The sequence below is a fragment of the Cygnus olor genome, chromosome 5 (assembly GCF_009769625.2).
Source record: "Cygnus olor isolate bCygOlo1 chromosome 5, bCygOlo1.pri.v2, whole genome shotgun sequence".
Taxonomy (NCBI): Eukaryota; Metazoa; Chordata; class Aves; order Anseriformes; family Anatidae; genus Cygnus; species Cygnus olor.
The window spans coordinates 24,216,835-24,230,195 of record NC_049173.1 but is presented as its reverse complement, the minus strand read 5'-3'; the positions used below and the strand labels follow the sequence as shown (position 1 = coordinate 24,230,195).

Genomic DNA, 13,361 nt, shown 5'->3' with positions numbered 1-13,361 from the left:
CTAGCAGCGCGCCTGGAAAACGTGAGGGATTTCAGCGTGCTGGGGGCCCTCACCGTGCCGGGCACCAGTTCGCCGACCTGAGCTGGCCCCCGGGGACTGCGGGGGGGGGCACGGCCCGCCGCTGCTTCGGTAGCCGGCCCGGGGGCGAGCGCCGGCCGGGCCGAGGAGCCCCGGGGGGGTCCGGGGGGGTCTGACGCTGCCCTGGAGGGCGGGCGGCCGCCGGGCGGGCGCTGAGCGGGCGAGAAGCCGCGGGTCCCCCCGCGGGTCCCTCCCCGGGGACGGCGGGGCCGCGCGCTGCGGCACTCCTCGGCCGTCCCCTCCGCCGCGCCGGGCTGGCTCAAAACTAGCGGCTGGCCCCGTCCTCTCCCGGCCCCGTGGCCCAGATCTCGAAGGACAGCAGTCGCACGCGCGGCGGCGGCACCGGCGCTGCATTTAGGCCCGCGAGCCCAGGGAGCGGCGGAGGCTGCCAGCGGGATCCCGGCCCGGCCGGGTGACGCTCCCGCCTGGAGACCGCGCTGCGGGCTCTGTTTTGTTGCCGTAAACACGGCCGGGCCCTGCCGCGGCTCCCCTGTTACTATCTATAGCCGCGATCTCTTGGCTCCCGCGCGAGGCGAGGCCGCGGGCCGGCTCCCGGCTCCGCCTGACCCGAGCCGGGGCCGCCTGACAGCCCCACCGCGGGTGGGTGGCCCGGGGCCCCGCCGCGGCCGGCACCAAAACGAACCCGGCGCTGGGGCGGAGGGCGAGCCTCGCCCCGCGCCGCCCGGGGGGGGCCCTGCCCCTGCCCCTGCCCCTGCCCCTGCCCCGGCCCCGCGGGGCGAGCACCCGGAGCCCGGCACGGGGCACAGCCCCCCCCCGGCGGCACCGGGGGCAGCCGCAGACCGCCGGGGGCAGCCCCAAGGCGGGGAGGGGGGGGGGGGGTGTGTGGTGCGTGGGGTGCCCCCGCGGCACCCGTGGGCGCAGGGGCGGCCCCGTGCCGTGCCCCCCTGCCCTCCCCTCCCCTCCCCGCCCCGCCCGCCCCGTCCCGTCCCGTCCCGCCGCACTTGGCTGCAGCCCTGGAGCGCTTCCCGTCAGTCCCCGCCCCCCCGCACAGGATGTATCCCATATAAGGATATCTGCGTCAGTGGGTTCCCGAGCCCGCCCGTACCATTCCCATCGCGGGGGGGGGGCGGGGGGGGAAGCCGCACGGCTCCCCGCGCCCCGCTCCCCCCCTCCCCCCCCCGCAGCCCCCCCTCACGGTTGCGGTCTCCCCCCGCGGGCACCCCCCCGCGCGGCGGGGGGGGGGGGGGGGGGGGCGGGCGGGGGGGGGGGGGGGGGGTTGGCAGGGCGGTGCGGGCGGCCACCCCCCCCGCGGGCGGGAGTGGCGCGCGCCGCGTGACGTGTGCGGCGTTCGCGCGGGCGGGAGGGTATAAAAGGGAGGCGCGGCGCGGTACCCCGGCACCAGAGGCAGCCCCGCGGAGGAGGCGGCAGACGCGCGGCGCGCACCGGACAGGCGGACGCAGCCGGCCTCCCCTCCTCCCCGCTCCTCGCCTCCTCGCTCCCAGCTCCGCAGGCGCCGAGCGCAGCCCGCCGACATGATGTACCAGGCTTCACCGGCGAGTACGAGGCGCCCTCCTCCCGCTGCAGCTCCGCTTCCCCGGCCGGGGACAGCCTCACCTACTACCCGTCCCCGGCGGACTCCTTCTCCAGCATGGGCTCCCCCGTCAACCCGCAGGTGAGGGGCTGGCAGCGAATGGGGTGCCGGGGGGGGGAGAGCCCCGCTCGGGGCACGGCACGGGGCAGCCCCGCGGGTCGGGGTCGGTACCGGCGGCTCGCGCCGGCCGCAGCCCCGCTGGGGGCCGCCCGGTGCCGGCGGGACGCGGGGAGGCGGCGGGGTGCGGGGGTAGAGGGGTTGGGGGGGGGGGGGGGGGAGCCGTGGCCGGGCGGCGCGGGGCGGCGGGCGCGTAAAGCGCTCATTGATAAAAACGCGAGTTCATTGAGGAGACTCCGGAGCGGCGCCTGCGTCAGCGCGGACGTCAGAGCTATTTATAGCGGGCCGCTCTCGTGCGGAGCCGCCGCTGGCAGCGCGGCCCCGGGGGCGGCAGGGAGCGGCCGGAGCGCTGCCGTCCCCCCCCCCCAACCCCCTGACCGTACCCCCCTTCCCCATTGCGTCTCGCAGGAGTTTCTGCTCCGAGCTGGCCGTGTCCAGCGCCAGCTTCGTGCCCACGGTGACGGCCATCACCACGAGCCAGGACCTGCAGTGGCTGGTGCAGCCCACCCTCATCTCCTCGGTGGCCCCCTCGCAGAACCGCGGGCACCCCTACGGCGTCTCGGCACCACCGGCCCCCGCCGCCTACGGCCGCCCCGCCGTGCTCAAGGCGCCCGTAGGAGGCCGAGGGCAGAGCATCGGCCGCAGGGGCAAAGTCGAGCAGGTGAGAGGGGAGCGGGGCGCCGGGGGGGCGGATGGGGAGGATTTGGGGAATGGGGTTTGGGGCCGGGGGGTGCCGCTCGGGCCGGGGGTCTGGCGGCGGCACTGATGGGGCCCCTTGCTGCTCTGCCCTCAGCTGTCCCCGGAGGAGGAGAGAAAGAGGATCCGCCGGGAGAGGAACAAGATGGCAGCGGCCAAGTGCCGCAACCGGCGGCGGGAGCTGACCGACACGCTGCAGGCGGTAAGTGCTGCCCGGGAGGTCCCGGGGCGGGCGTGAGGAAAGCGGGGGGGGGGGGGGGGGGGGGCTTCCCCGAACGCACCCGCCAGGGGTGAGGCCGGCCCCGGCTGACAGCCCGCTCGCTGCCTCTGCAGAGACGGACCAGCTGGAGGAGGAGAAGTCCGCTCTGCAGGCGGAGATCGCTAACCTGCTGAAGGAGAAGGAGAAGCTGGAGTTCATCCTGGCGGCGCACCGGCCGGCCTGCAAGATGCCCGAGGAGCTGCGCTTCTCCGAGGAGCTGGCGGCCGCCACCGCGCTGGACCTGGGCGCCCCCAGCCCCACCGCGGCCGAGGAGGCTGCCTTCACCCTGCCGCTGATGCCCGAGGCGCCGCCGGCCGTGCCGCCCAAGGAGCCCAGCAGCGGCGGGCTGGAGCTCAAGGCCGAGCCCTTCGATGAGCTGCTTTTCTCCACGGGGCCGCGGGAGGCCTCCCGCTCGGTGCCCGACATGGACCTGCCCGGGCCTCCTCCTTCTACGCGTCGGACTGGGAGCCGCTGGGCGCCGGGAGCGGCGTGGAGCTGGAGCCCCTCTGCACCCCGGTGGTGACCTGCACCCCGTGCCCCAGCACCTACACCTCCACCTTCGTCTTCACCTACCCCGAGGCGGACGCCTTCCCCAGCTGCGCCGCCGCGCACCGGAAGGGCAGCAGCAGCAACGAGCCCTCGTCCGACTCCCTCAGCTCCCCCACCCTGCTGGCCTTGTGAGGGGCTCGGCCGCCCCGCACTGACTGACCTGCCGGGCCCCCTCCCCTGCCCGCGCGCCCCCACGGACTCGCCGCCGCGCCCCTTGGGGCTCCCCGGGCCTGGGGAGGGCCCCGCCGCCGCTGCCCCCCCCCCCCCCCCGTCTGGCCGGGCGCCCCGGGGCCTGGCGGAGCGCCCCGTGCCGAGGCCGCGTACCTCCTCCAGAGATGTAGCAAAGCGCATGGAGTTTGTCTTGTCCCCAACGGCCCATCCATGAGAGCTGGTAGTCTGTAGCATGTCCCACACGGCTGGGTTGGTGACTCCCTCCCCTCCTTAGTATCACTAGCATTAACTAATTAATCCCTTGGTTTTAAATGATTGGAATTAACCTGGTGCTGGGTATCTCCAACTCGTATCTAGTGCAGCTGATTAACAATAACTACTGTGTTCCTGGCAATATCGTGTTCTGATGACTTAGCGATGACCCATCTTACGTGGGGGGGAAAGAGACTCTATTTTATTTTCTAGTAGGTAGATAAATAGCTATATCCATGTACTGTAGTTCTACATCGATGTTCATTGTAACTTTACTGATCATGCATTGTTGAGGTGGTCTGAATGTTCCGACATAAGTTTTCCATGAAAACGTTTTTATTGTGTTTTTAATTTATTTATTAAGATGGATTCTCAGAGATTTATATTTTTATTTTATTTTTTTCTACCTTGAGGTCTTTTTTGACATGTGGAAAGTGAATTTGGATGAAACTTAAGCATTGTTTGCTTATTATTGTTCAGAGACATTGTCAATAAAAGCATTTAAGTTGAGTGCTGGAGCTGTCCTTGCCTTACCTTTTGCATCGCTCCTGTGACCCTAAAGGGGCTCCCTGAACTCTGATTTGGGTTGGGCTCTGCAAACTGCAGCCTGGTGCAAGCCGCCTGAGGCACAGGGCGCGCTGGGGCGGGAAAACCATTAAGTGCAAATCTGTCACTGCCCTTTTTATTAATTAGGACTGGCTGTGGCTACGCCCTTCCCACCTACCAGTAGGGTCACCCATCTTCCGGCCACCCCCTCCCCTCTGCCTGGGGCTGCCTGCCCTGGGACTGGCACCCTTCTGCACCTCTGCCTGCCACGGCCTTTTTGCAGAAAGAGGGGCTCTTCTTGCAGGGGATAAAGGGCAAGGGAGTTCCAGCCTCTGAATCAGAGGCTGGCTCCAGGCTGGGGTCCACCCTGTCATTAGCATGCAGCTAACAGCCCAGCTTCCTCCTGCATGGGCAGGGCTGGGAACGCTCCCTGGCTCCAGGTTCCCTGGACTTGGTCTGGCTCTTCTAGGAGCAGCTACTGAGCGTCTTCTTCCAGCCATAAGGACGGGGGAGATGCTCCCACTTTCTCTTGTAGCTGAGCGGCATATGGTATAACACTGACATTCCCCTTGCCCTTCACTTTGTATTAAAGTTAGCTCAGTCCTTGAATGAATGCGAGTTATGGCAAACAGCCTGCATGCTCTGGTAATGCTCTTCCTACCGGGTCTGTGCAGTGTGGCTTTTGCTTCCAGTTAGCTTAAGGGAGCTGCAGCCCTCTGTCATCTCTGCTGCCTGCACGGCAAAACGCGCCCCTCTGTCAGGACAGCACGTCTCACAGGGCTGGGGCAGATCACCCTTGTGCACAGTGCTCTTACACTCCCTCTCTCCTGCTTGCGTGAGCCTGCTCGCTCTCAGGAGTGCCTTTCTCAAGGTGATGGCAAAGGTGCCACCTGCGTCCGGCTGAAGACTGCCTTGACACCGTGCTCTCGGGAAATCTCTGCAGGCTGGAGGACTCTCTGGCGCTCGGGGTTTGTGTAACCGCAGGTTTCCTGGTCACTGCTGCAAGCTCTGCTTTCTTCACCCCTTCCCCAATCAGAACACGCACAGGATGTCTCTCATGTCGGTAGTGCGTATTGCTCTGCTCGGGGCTTGCTCAACTCTGCCCGCCCTGTGCAAAAGCTAACATTGCTCGTGGAGCTTCCTCCTTTCAGCGTGGAGCTGGCAGCAGCGCTGACAGCTGACAAAGAATGACCCCGGTGCCACCGAGATGCCGCCCACTTAGAAGCAGCTACTTTCACATCACCGCTCCAATTTACAGGGGCAACACCCAGGCACGGCAAACGCACAATAGCAGTGACCCCTGAAGCAGTCACGTAGGTGTAGCTACAAGAGACTTACGTGACGGGTAACCTGGTGAAGTCGGTAGGTCTGGAATCACAACGTGCCTTCTGCTGAAAAGACCGGCGGGTTCGTAGCTGGAGAGTCAAGAGGTCTTAGAGAGAGGTGTGGGAGGCTGGATTCAGCAGAGAGGCAGAAAGGGGCAGCGCTCCCCCAATACCAAACAGTCCCTGAAGGTGGCTGGAGTGCCCCCGGCCCCATCGCCTCTCCCAGCCAGTGGGCAGGTTAACGCAAAACCCGGGGCTGAGTCCTGTCAGCCCCCCCCGCAGCATTATCAAGGCTTGTGCTGCCCGACGGCAGCCGCCAAGCGCCGGCGTCACCTTTTGCATTGCCTCCGAGGCGCTGTCGAACCCAGGGGGGCACCACGCGGGCTGCGCTCCTTTCTCCTCAGGCTCGGGCCCCGCTCCCCTCGCCTCCAGCCGGGGCTGGAGCGGGATGCGGGACGCAACAGGTAACAACTCCTGGCGCGCCGCGGGTGCGACCCGCGCGCACCCGAGGGCTGCGGGGAGAAATCCCGCTTGACCCACGGGGACCCCCGCCCCTCCCAGAGGCAGCAGCGCAGCACGCGGTGCCCGGGGCTGCGTGAGGGGCTCGTGCCCGGCGGGCCCCGCACGCGCGGCACCGAGCTGCGGGGAGGGCACCGGGGCGCTGAGGGACGCGGCACCCGCACCACCCCCCCCCCCCCCCCCCCCCCCCCCCCCCCCCTGCTCGGCACGGCGAGGGCAGCACGTCGCTCCTCGCAGCGGGGCCGCTGCCGGGGAGCCGCCGGGCCGTGGGCGCCCCGCAGGGCCCCGCTCACCACCCCCCCCCCGGGAGCGGCGCCCCGCGCCCCGCCGAGGGCCGCGGCCGCCATTTTCCTCCCCCCCCCATCCCCGTCAGGGCGGCCCGCCCCGCGCACGCGCGCCCGCCGCCGTGTTTACTGTTTGGTTGCCAGGGCGGCGCGCGGCGGCGCGCGTCAGGGACGTGACGTCCCGGCCCGGCTCCCCGCGGAGACGCCGCGAGCCAGCGCCATGACGCAAGAGCTTCCGGCCGTGCCCATATATGGCAAAGCGGCGGCGGCGGCTTCCCCCCGGGAGCTGGACGTTGGGCCGCGCGTGAGGCGCTGCGGCGGGAAGGTTCCAGAAGGGCGCGAGGGCGGGGCCGCCGGCCCCGCGGCGGCCGCCGTTAGTCCTGTCAGGCAGCCATTACGCCTCCCCGAGGGCCCGCGGCTCAGTGGGCTGCCCTGGCTCCACCTGTGCTGCTGGGCTGGCTCCGCTTAGCGCCAGAAATGATAAATTGTGACACTTCTAATCTCCACACGGCCCTAGATGAAATAAAATAGTGATATATATATATTATATACACACACACACGTATTCACCATGCTTGCAGCATTGCAGCTCGCCCGTGAAACCTGCTGCCGGCCTCAGGGCAGCGGGTGACCAGGCGCCGGCATCCTTCAACTCTGGTTCTGCTGGTTCCCCGGCCAGGTGCGCCGTCGTTGTTTCGCCGATAAACCTGACTCTTCTACTTTCACTCAAAATAGAGCGGGAAGCCTGCCAGAAACAGTCACCGGAGCCAATGGGCAGCTGAGAATAAATGGATTGTTCAGAGAAGATAAGGGTTTAGGGGAAAGAAAAAAAAAAAAAAAAAAGTTCAGTGCTCGCTGTGGAGGAATTTGAGAAGGTTCCTGTGCTCAGTGTTCTGAGAGATTTACCAGAGGGTGTGTTTAAAGCCAAAGTGTCCACACAAAAGGTTATGAAACAAATAAAAACCACCGAACAGGCACAACTGGGTAATACTCATGCAAGGTTTCTAAGAGAAGTTAAGATTTCAGTAGCTGGGCTGCCTACTGGTGGCTAAGTGTAGCATCTCATTTAGAAGTGCTTCAGTATTTGGGAATGGAAAGATAGTTAGTGTGCCAGTTAAAGTGCCCAGAAACGTTCTGGAGAGCTGCCGACCAATGAGCCAGCTATCTGTACCAGGCAAGGTCGTGAAAGCAGTTTAAAAAGGCAAACTATTGAGCACAAGGGAAAAAAAAAAGAAGTGTACCAGGTGAGTTGGCAGCTTTTCTAAAGCATTCCTCACACATTGTTTGAAGTCCTGTGAGGAGTCAGCAAGCGTATGGAAAAGATTCCCCTGATGTCATTTGCTTGGGTTTTGAGAAAACATTCTTTAACATCTATCAGCAGAAGCTTCTGAAGAAACTAAGCTGCTATGGAATAAGAATAGAAGTTTTCACATGAGTAGATGAGGCTGGTTTAAAAGATGGGACGCTAAACAAAAAAATGTTTTCCTAGGTGGAAGGCGTCTTCATATGAAGTTGCACAAGGATCTGAATTGGAGCCTGGGGTCTGGAACAGGTGGTAAATAGCGAGGTGGCTGAGAGGAAGTCAAGTAAGACTTGACAGTCTGCGGGTGATGCAATTCTATGTAGGTAAATCCGAAGCGTTCCAAATAGGGAAAAGACAATCCTTACTTTACATATTCAAAAGCAGCCTATAAGCTGATTTATCACGTAGAAACAACATCTCGGCATCATATTAGTTCCCTGAAAATCTCAGCTCAAGGCTTGGTAAATAAACAAATCAAATGTAAAGAGTCAAGAAAGAACTAGAGAACAACAGAAAGCAGCATTCAAAGCACAGTGCAAATCCGCGGTGTGCCTGTGCTTTGAATGCTGTGTACAGTTCTGATCTTATCTTCAGAAGGATGCAAAGCTGTGAGAGGTGCAGAGAAGTAAATAGGTGTTTGGAGGTGTGGAACAGCTCCCGGGTGAGGAGCAGTTAAATTAACGAGGGCTCTTCAGCCTTAAAGAGACACCTGTCAAGATAAGAATGATGACATCAAATGAAAGTTAGGGAAAATGTGAGTTGAAAACAAACTTACGGGGCTTGCTCGTTCCATATCGCGGTTACTTGTGGAAAACCTGGTCGCGTGAATTTGTGGATAACAGAAGTTTGCTTAAGCTCAAGAGGAGTCCGGAAAACAAACAAGAAAAAGCCAATGAGTACTGTTAAATACAAAAATAGCTCCTTTGGCTGAGGAAGTTCTGATTTTTCTAAATTTCGGGGTCGTTGGGGAATATTCTGAGGATGCAGCATTACACCCTTACATTGTGCTTACAGCCATCTTTAGGTGGTTGCTGTCAGCCAGCGTCAGAAGACTGGACGATAGCAGAGAGGGGGAGAAGCAGAGGAAGGGAAACTTGGTCTGATCGACTATGACTACTCCTCTATTGTTTTGTAAATACTTAGCTAAACTTTCGCTCTTACTCTGTGCTTCCTTACTGAGGTAGGATTTGAAATTTGTTTAAATTATTACAAAATGTGATCTCATATGTCTGTGCTTCTCATTCGTTCAGATCTTTTGCTGATAAGGTTGTTCTTGTGGCTTCCGGCGAGCTTTCCAGTCATAGTGGGTATACTGGTGACCCGGTGAGACGCTGAAGTGAAACCAACAAACACTCATTCTTCTGATATGGAAACAGCGGATATCCACAAGGGACCTGGATGTTATATCAACAGGATACCATGGGTAAACAAAAGAAGGTCATAACTAACATGTGGACAAAATATCTTTATTGTTTCCAATTATGGAGCTCTTTTTTTTTTTTTTTTTTTCTTTTTTTTTTTTTTTCTTCAGAACAACAGATTTTTAGCTCCTCTTCACTGATTATATTGGAGCTTTGTTTTTGTACAAATATTTTGTAGCTTGATCCTGTTGGCTAAAGCCAACCAGGTGCAACTTTAAAGCAGTCATTTGAATTCCAATTGCACCACAGCCTCCATCTGGTAAGAATTCAGCTCCTTTTAAATAGCCCATCTTGAATTTTGTCGTGCTAGGGAATAAGGGAAATGAAACAGACTCATCGTACAGTATTTATCTGTTGTTTGCAAAAGGAAGTATTTGTTTTGAGTAAGTAACAGTGTTACAGAGTCCATAAAACAGTAGCAGTGTCAGACCTAAAGCATATGGTCTAAATTGTGTACAGTTCGGATATTACCAGATCATTGAGGGTTTAAGTAAAACATTATTTTGACACTGCTCTGATGTATAGCGGGTGTTTCAGCATCAGAATGATGTAGTTCCTGCTATGAAGCATTCGAACTGTAATAGTAGGAGAAATGGCAGTTGCCAGTAGCGCACAGCAGAGAGAAGGACAAGCACTGTTACAGCATTTAAGCGTGTGCTGTGGCAATTCAATTAAAACAGTAGCGTAACCTGATCATGATGTGTCACTAACCTGAGGACACAAAGGAAGATAAACTGAGGTAATCTGCTGTCATTACATAAGAGTTGAGTGCAGAGCCAAGAATGGGGTTTCGGCACAGATAAGGATTTCTCTCTGAGACTTTCAAAGAATTCAGCTCTTCACAGCTTTAACTCTTCATAGGAGTTGCAGATCCTCCCCCCAGGTTTGTCAGCAAGTTCCAGGTGGTCAGGTGCCACAAGCCTGGGCTCCTGAGCTGTGCCTGGGGGTAAGTAGCAGAGAGCTTGGGACTGCTGATTTTCCATCCTGCTCTGTTGCACAGTAATAATCCTAGTCCCTGAAATACTTTTGGGCTGTGCCAATGAAGCTGGGCTCCCGTCGCTCTCCCTGGTCATCCAGCAATACCCTAGCAGGTTTCATACCGCGTTTCCTACTTCATTGCACTTTGGCATATGACAAGTCCTTGACTTACCTCATGGCTGTGTAAGGCGTTTAATGCTCCAAAAATAACCCCGGTGTCTAAAAGAGCTTGGCAAACTACCTCCAAATCATCCTACACATTGGGTAGGATTTAAGGGAAATATGAAATAATTTATTTCACCAAAAGGTAGGTAGGTAGCTGTATTTGGAGATGAATATGGTGAAATAGCACACAAGAAAACATGATACTCTGCCTGACTGCTTATCTTCCAGATCTTTGTTTCAGCCTGCAAGCTGAGCTGAGGGGCACGGCACGCTGATGGGGTGGTTTCCACAGCTGTCAGAACTGCAGAATGATACTCAAACAGGCTACCTCCCCCAGAAGGCATGTTCCTGATTCGGAACATTCATTTGAGAAAAGTTGTATTTATAGTCTGTATACCCCTACTTGCCTAAGGGCCTTCTGAGGGCAAACGCTTCACTGGGCATGGCTTCTGGCTCCTCATCCCAGTACATTTAGTCAAGACGTGAACTCGTAACTGTCTTCCTCATGAAACACCGTTTGTTGTAGCTCTAGTCCTTTTTGTGTGAAGGCGTGACAGGAGCGCGGGACTTCTGCTCCTTACACCTGGACAGTTTTAACACGACTTCTTGATAAACCTGTCGTTATGATGTATAAATAAAACTTCTTTGCCAGAAATTTTAGCACTTCGGAGTAGCAATGTTTTAATTTTTCCTCTTAATTTTTCTAACCTATAATATGAGAAACGCTTCACAACTATTTTCATGGCAAAAATGCACGTAGATTATTTGCTGGTTCCTTCTGGAGAGTAGATATGAATAAGACAGTTCTGGAACTGTCAGTGCCTGTGCGTTTGTGATCAAAGTGCCAACCAATTCCATTTGCTGGATATGTGGAAGTGCATCTATAGTCAAAACCCAGCAAAATCTTCCAAACCACTTTAACTTTAGGACCAAAGTCTGCATTATTTTCCCTCTCCAAGCCACATTCTCGCTTGCTATTGTAACATCAGACAGTGGCTGCTGCTAAAGGCCTGAACTGTTGCATGCATGTGAGAATGATTACCATAGCTAATTTAAGGCACGTGTAGTTGCACGGGGAATGACCTCACAGCTTCCAATCTTGTCATAAATACGGCTTAATTACTGGATATTGAATGACAGATTGTGCCCTGCAGGTGATCAGACACAGAACGTGGTAAAGACCAGCTCTGACTCTTAACCAAAGGTTTGTATTTCCTTTTAAGATACATCATGCACTGGAATAATCATCTGTGTTTATGAGGACAAAGTATTTATTATTATATAATGATTTCCACCTGAGGATCTCTTAGCTCCTTATGGGCACTAATGATTACAGCGTTCTGTTCTATTCTGCATCTTACCATGGGCTTTTTCAGTGTAGCATCCGAGTACTTTCCCATTAACCTCAAATGTGACTAATACGCAAATGTGTGGTTTGTTCCCCCCTCCTCTCCCCGGTGGATTCTGGGTTGCAGTGTGTTCACAACACAGGTGGAAGAAGCGTGCCTTGCGATCTGGAGGGGCAGGTCCTGAAGTGTCCCTAGGGAGTTCATTCTCCCAATTTGGACAGGTCCCCGGAAAATGGGGTCTATTGCACAGGCAAGCATTACATTATTGCAGAGTGCTCTTGCACCACAGGTAGCTGTTGATTACAGTCTATCTCGGTGTCCCAGGTGACTTGTTTTTGATGTGCTGGTGCCAGGCCACCAAGTGCCTTGAAGGTAAGAACCGAGTTTAACTGACTCAGCTGCCCTCCAGCACCACATGAAGTAGGTGAAGAGTGTGATTCGTGTTAACAGCCAGGTAAACTGAGGCACTGAAACTGCAGTTTCAGGATAGTTTAAATGAATCTGCATTGGTGATCCTGCTGCGTTCGCTACTCTGATCCGTGTGGTTCTGTTCCCTTCCTGGCTTCTGCACAGTTACTTGCTTGACCCCTCAGTGAAATGGTTCGGGAAGTTACGCTGGCACCAAAAAATGTTTTTATGTGGAAGGGTTAAATTCCAGCTGAACTTGGTCCCTAACCAAAGTTACTGCAGAATCAGTCAGATGCTAGTACCAGAGCAACGGGAGATCCTGCAGCTGACAGCTGTATCAACGTGTGTGGAGCAGCACATTGAGGACAGAAGTGATTTGGCTAAATTCAGTTTGGGAATCCTGACTCCTCAGAGCATCTGCCAAAATCCCAATGTTTTACCACGAAGGTGCTCAAACGCTGCAGGAGGTTGCCCACAGAGGTTGTGGAACCTCCAGCCTTGGAGGCAGTCAAAACTCGACGAGGCCCTTTGAGCAGGGCTGGGCTAGCTCACCTCCAGAGACCCCTACCCGCTGATGTGATACGTCGAGTCTATGATCAACGGGATCGGCTGCGTTAGGAGAGCTACAGGAGTAACGTGGTGGCGGCGGTGCGTGTGAGAACAGCCCAGTGGTAAGGCACGGGGCTTGTAATGAGGAACGATTCTGGATACGTGAAACATCTCTGAGTACCTCCGCAATCTGCATGACGTACGCGGAGAGATCTAACTGTAGCAGTTTAAAATACCAACTTTGCGCTCTGCAGTGGGTTTATAGCTCTCTTTGGTGACAGAAAGGAGTCCGTGCTGTACCCTCCCCAGTCCCTAACCCTGTTAGCAACTGTGGAGAAGGGCTTGTGCAGAGTTCCCGGATGCCAAGTGGCAAAGGCTGAAGTTCCCATACCTCCTGGAACACGTGTGTTAATCCTGGCCAGGAGAACGGGTGGAGAGACTGGCATGGAATGCCTGAAACCACCCCAGCTGGTTGCAACTTACGTGTTGTAAGTCAGACCCCCGAGGCAGCGCTTTTAGGCTCAGCCGCCTCTAAACCCACGTCTTTGGGGTCCTGAGAAACATCATCCATCTGCTGGGCATTCTTCCTGCCATGTCTGAATTTCCCTGCTTGTCAGCGTGTACAAAGAGCTGTATCTCGAGGAAACTGGCTATTAGTTTTTACTGGAACTAACCGAAGTGAGAAAGTGTCTGTGAGGCTTCAGAGTTTAGTTTCACGGCGGACGTGCAGCAGGACCCTAACCTCTAGCAGAGCTGTCCCGTACAACGGCACAAGGCTGCCCGTGTCCCCCGGGTTTCCGCAGTCCCCTCCAGCTCCTGTATCAGCGAAGTCTTGGTGCT

The 13,361-nt window shown here is 57.2% G+C and overlaps 1 protein-coding gene and 1 long non-coding RNA gene across 3 annotated transcripts; both read left to right on the top strand.

The window, feature by feature from the left end:
* The first annotated feature begins 1,427 nt into the window (after window positions 1-1,427).
* On the top strand, window positions 1,428-4,184 carry FOS (Fos proto-oncogene, AP-1 transcription factor subunit). Its single transcript, XM_040559238.1, is given in 5 exon segments — window positions 1,428-1,711; window positions 2,156-2,408; window positions 2,541-2,645; window positions 2,776-3,139; window positions 3,142-4,184. Coding segments are annotated over 5 exon segments (1,104 nt in total). The 5' UTR covers window positions 1,428-1,571; the 3' UTR covers window positions 3,384-4,184.
* A 2,250-nt stretch (window positions 4,185-6,434) lies between these two features.
* LOC121071180 lies at window positions 6,435-10,867 on the top strand. 2 transcript variants are annotated; one of them, XR_005820416.1, is made up of 2 exons: window positions 6,435-7,970; window positions 8,902-10,867. It is a non-coding gene; the product is annotated as an uncharacterized LOC121071180 (long non-coding RNA). The 2 variants fall into 2 exon arrangements; XR_005820417.1 differs by having other exon boundaries at window positions 6,435-7,974.
* Window positions 10,868-13,361: the final 2,494 nt, after the last annotated feature.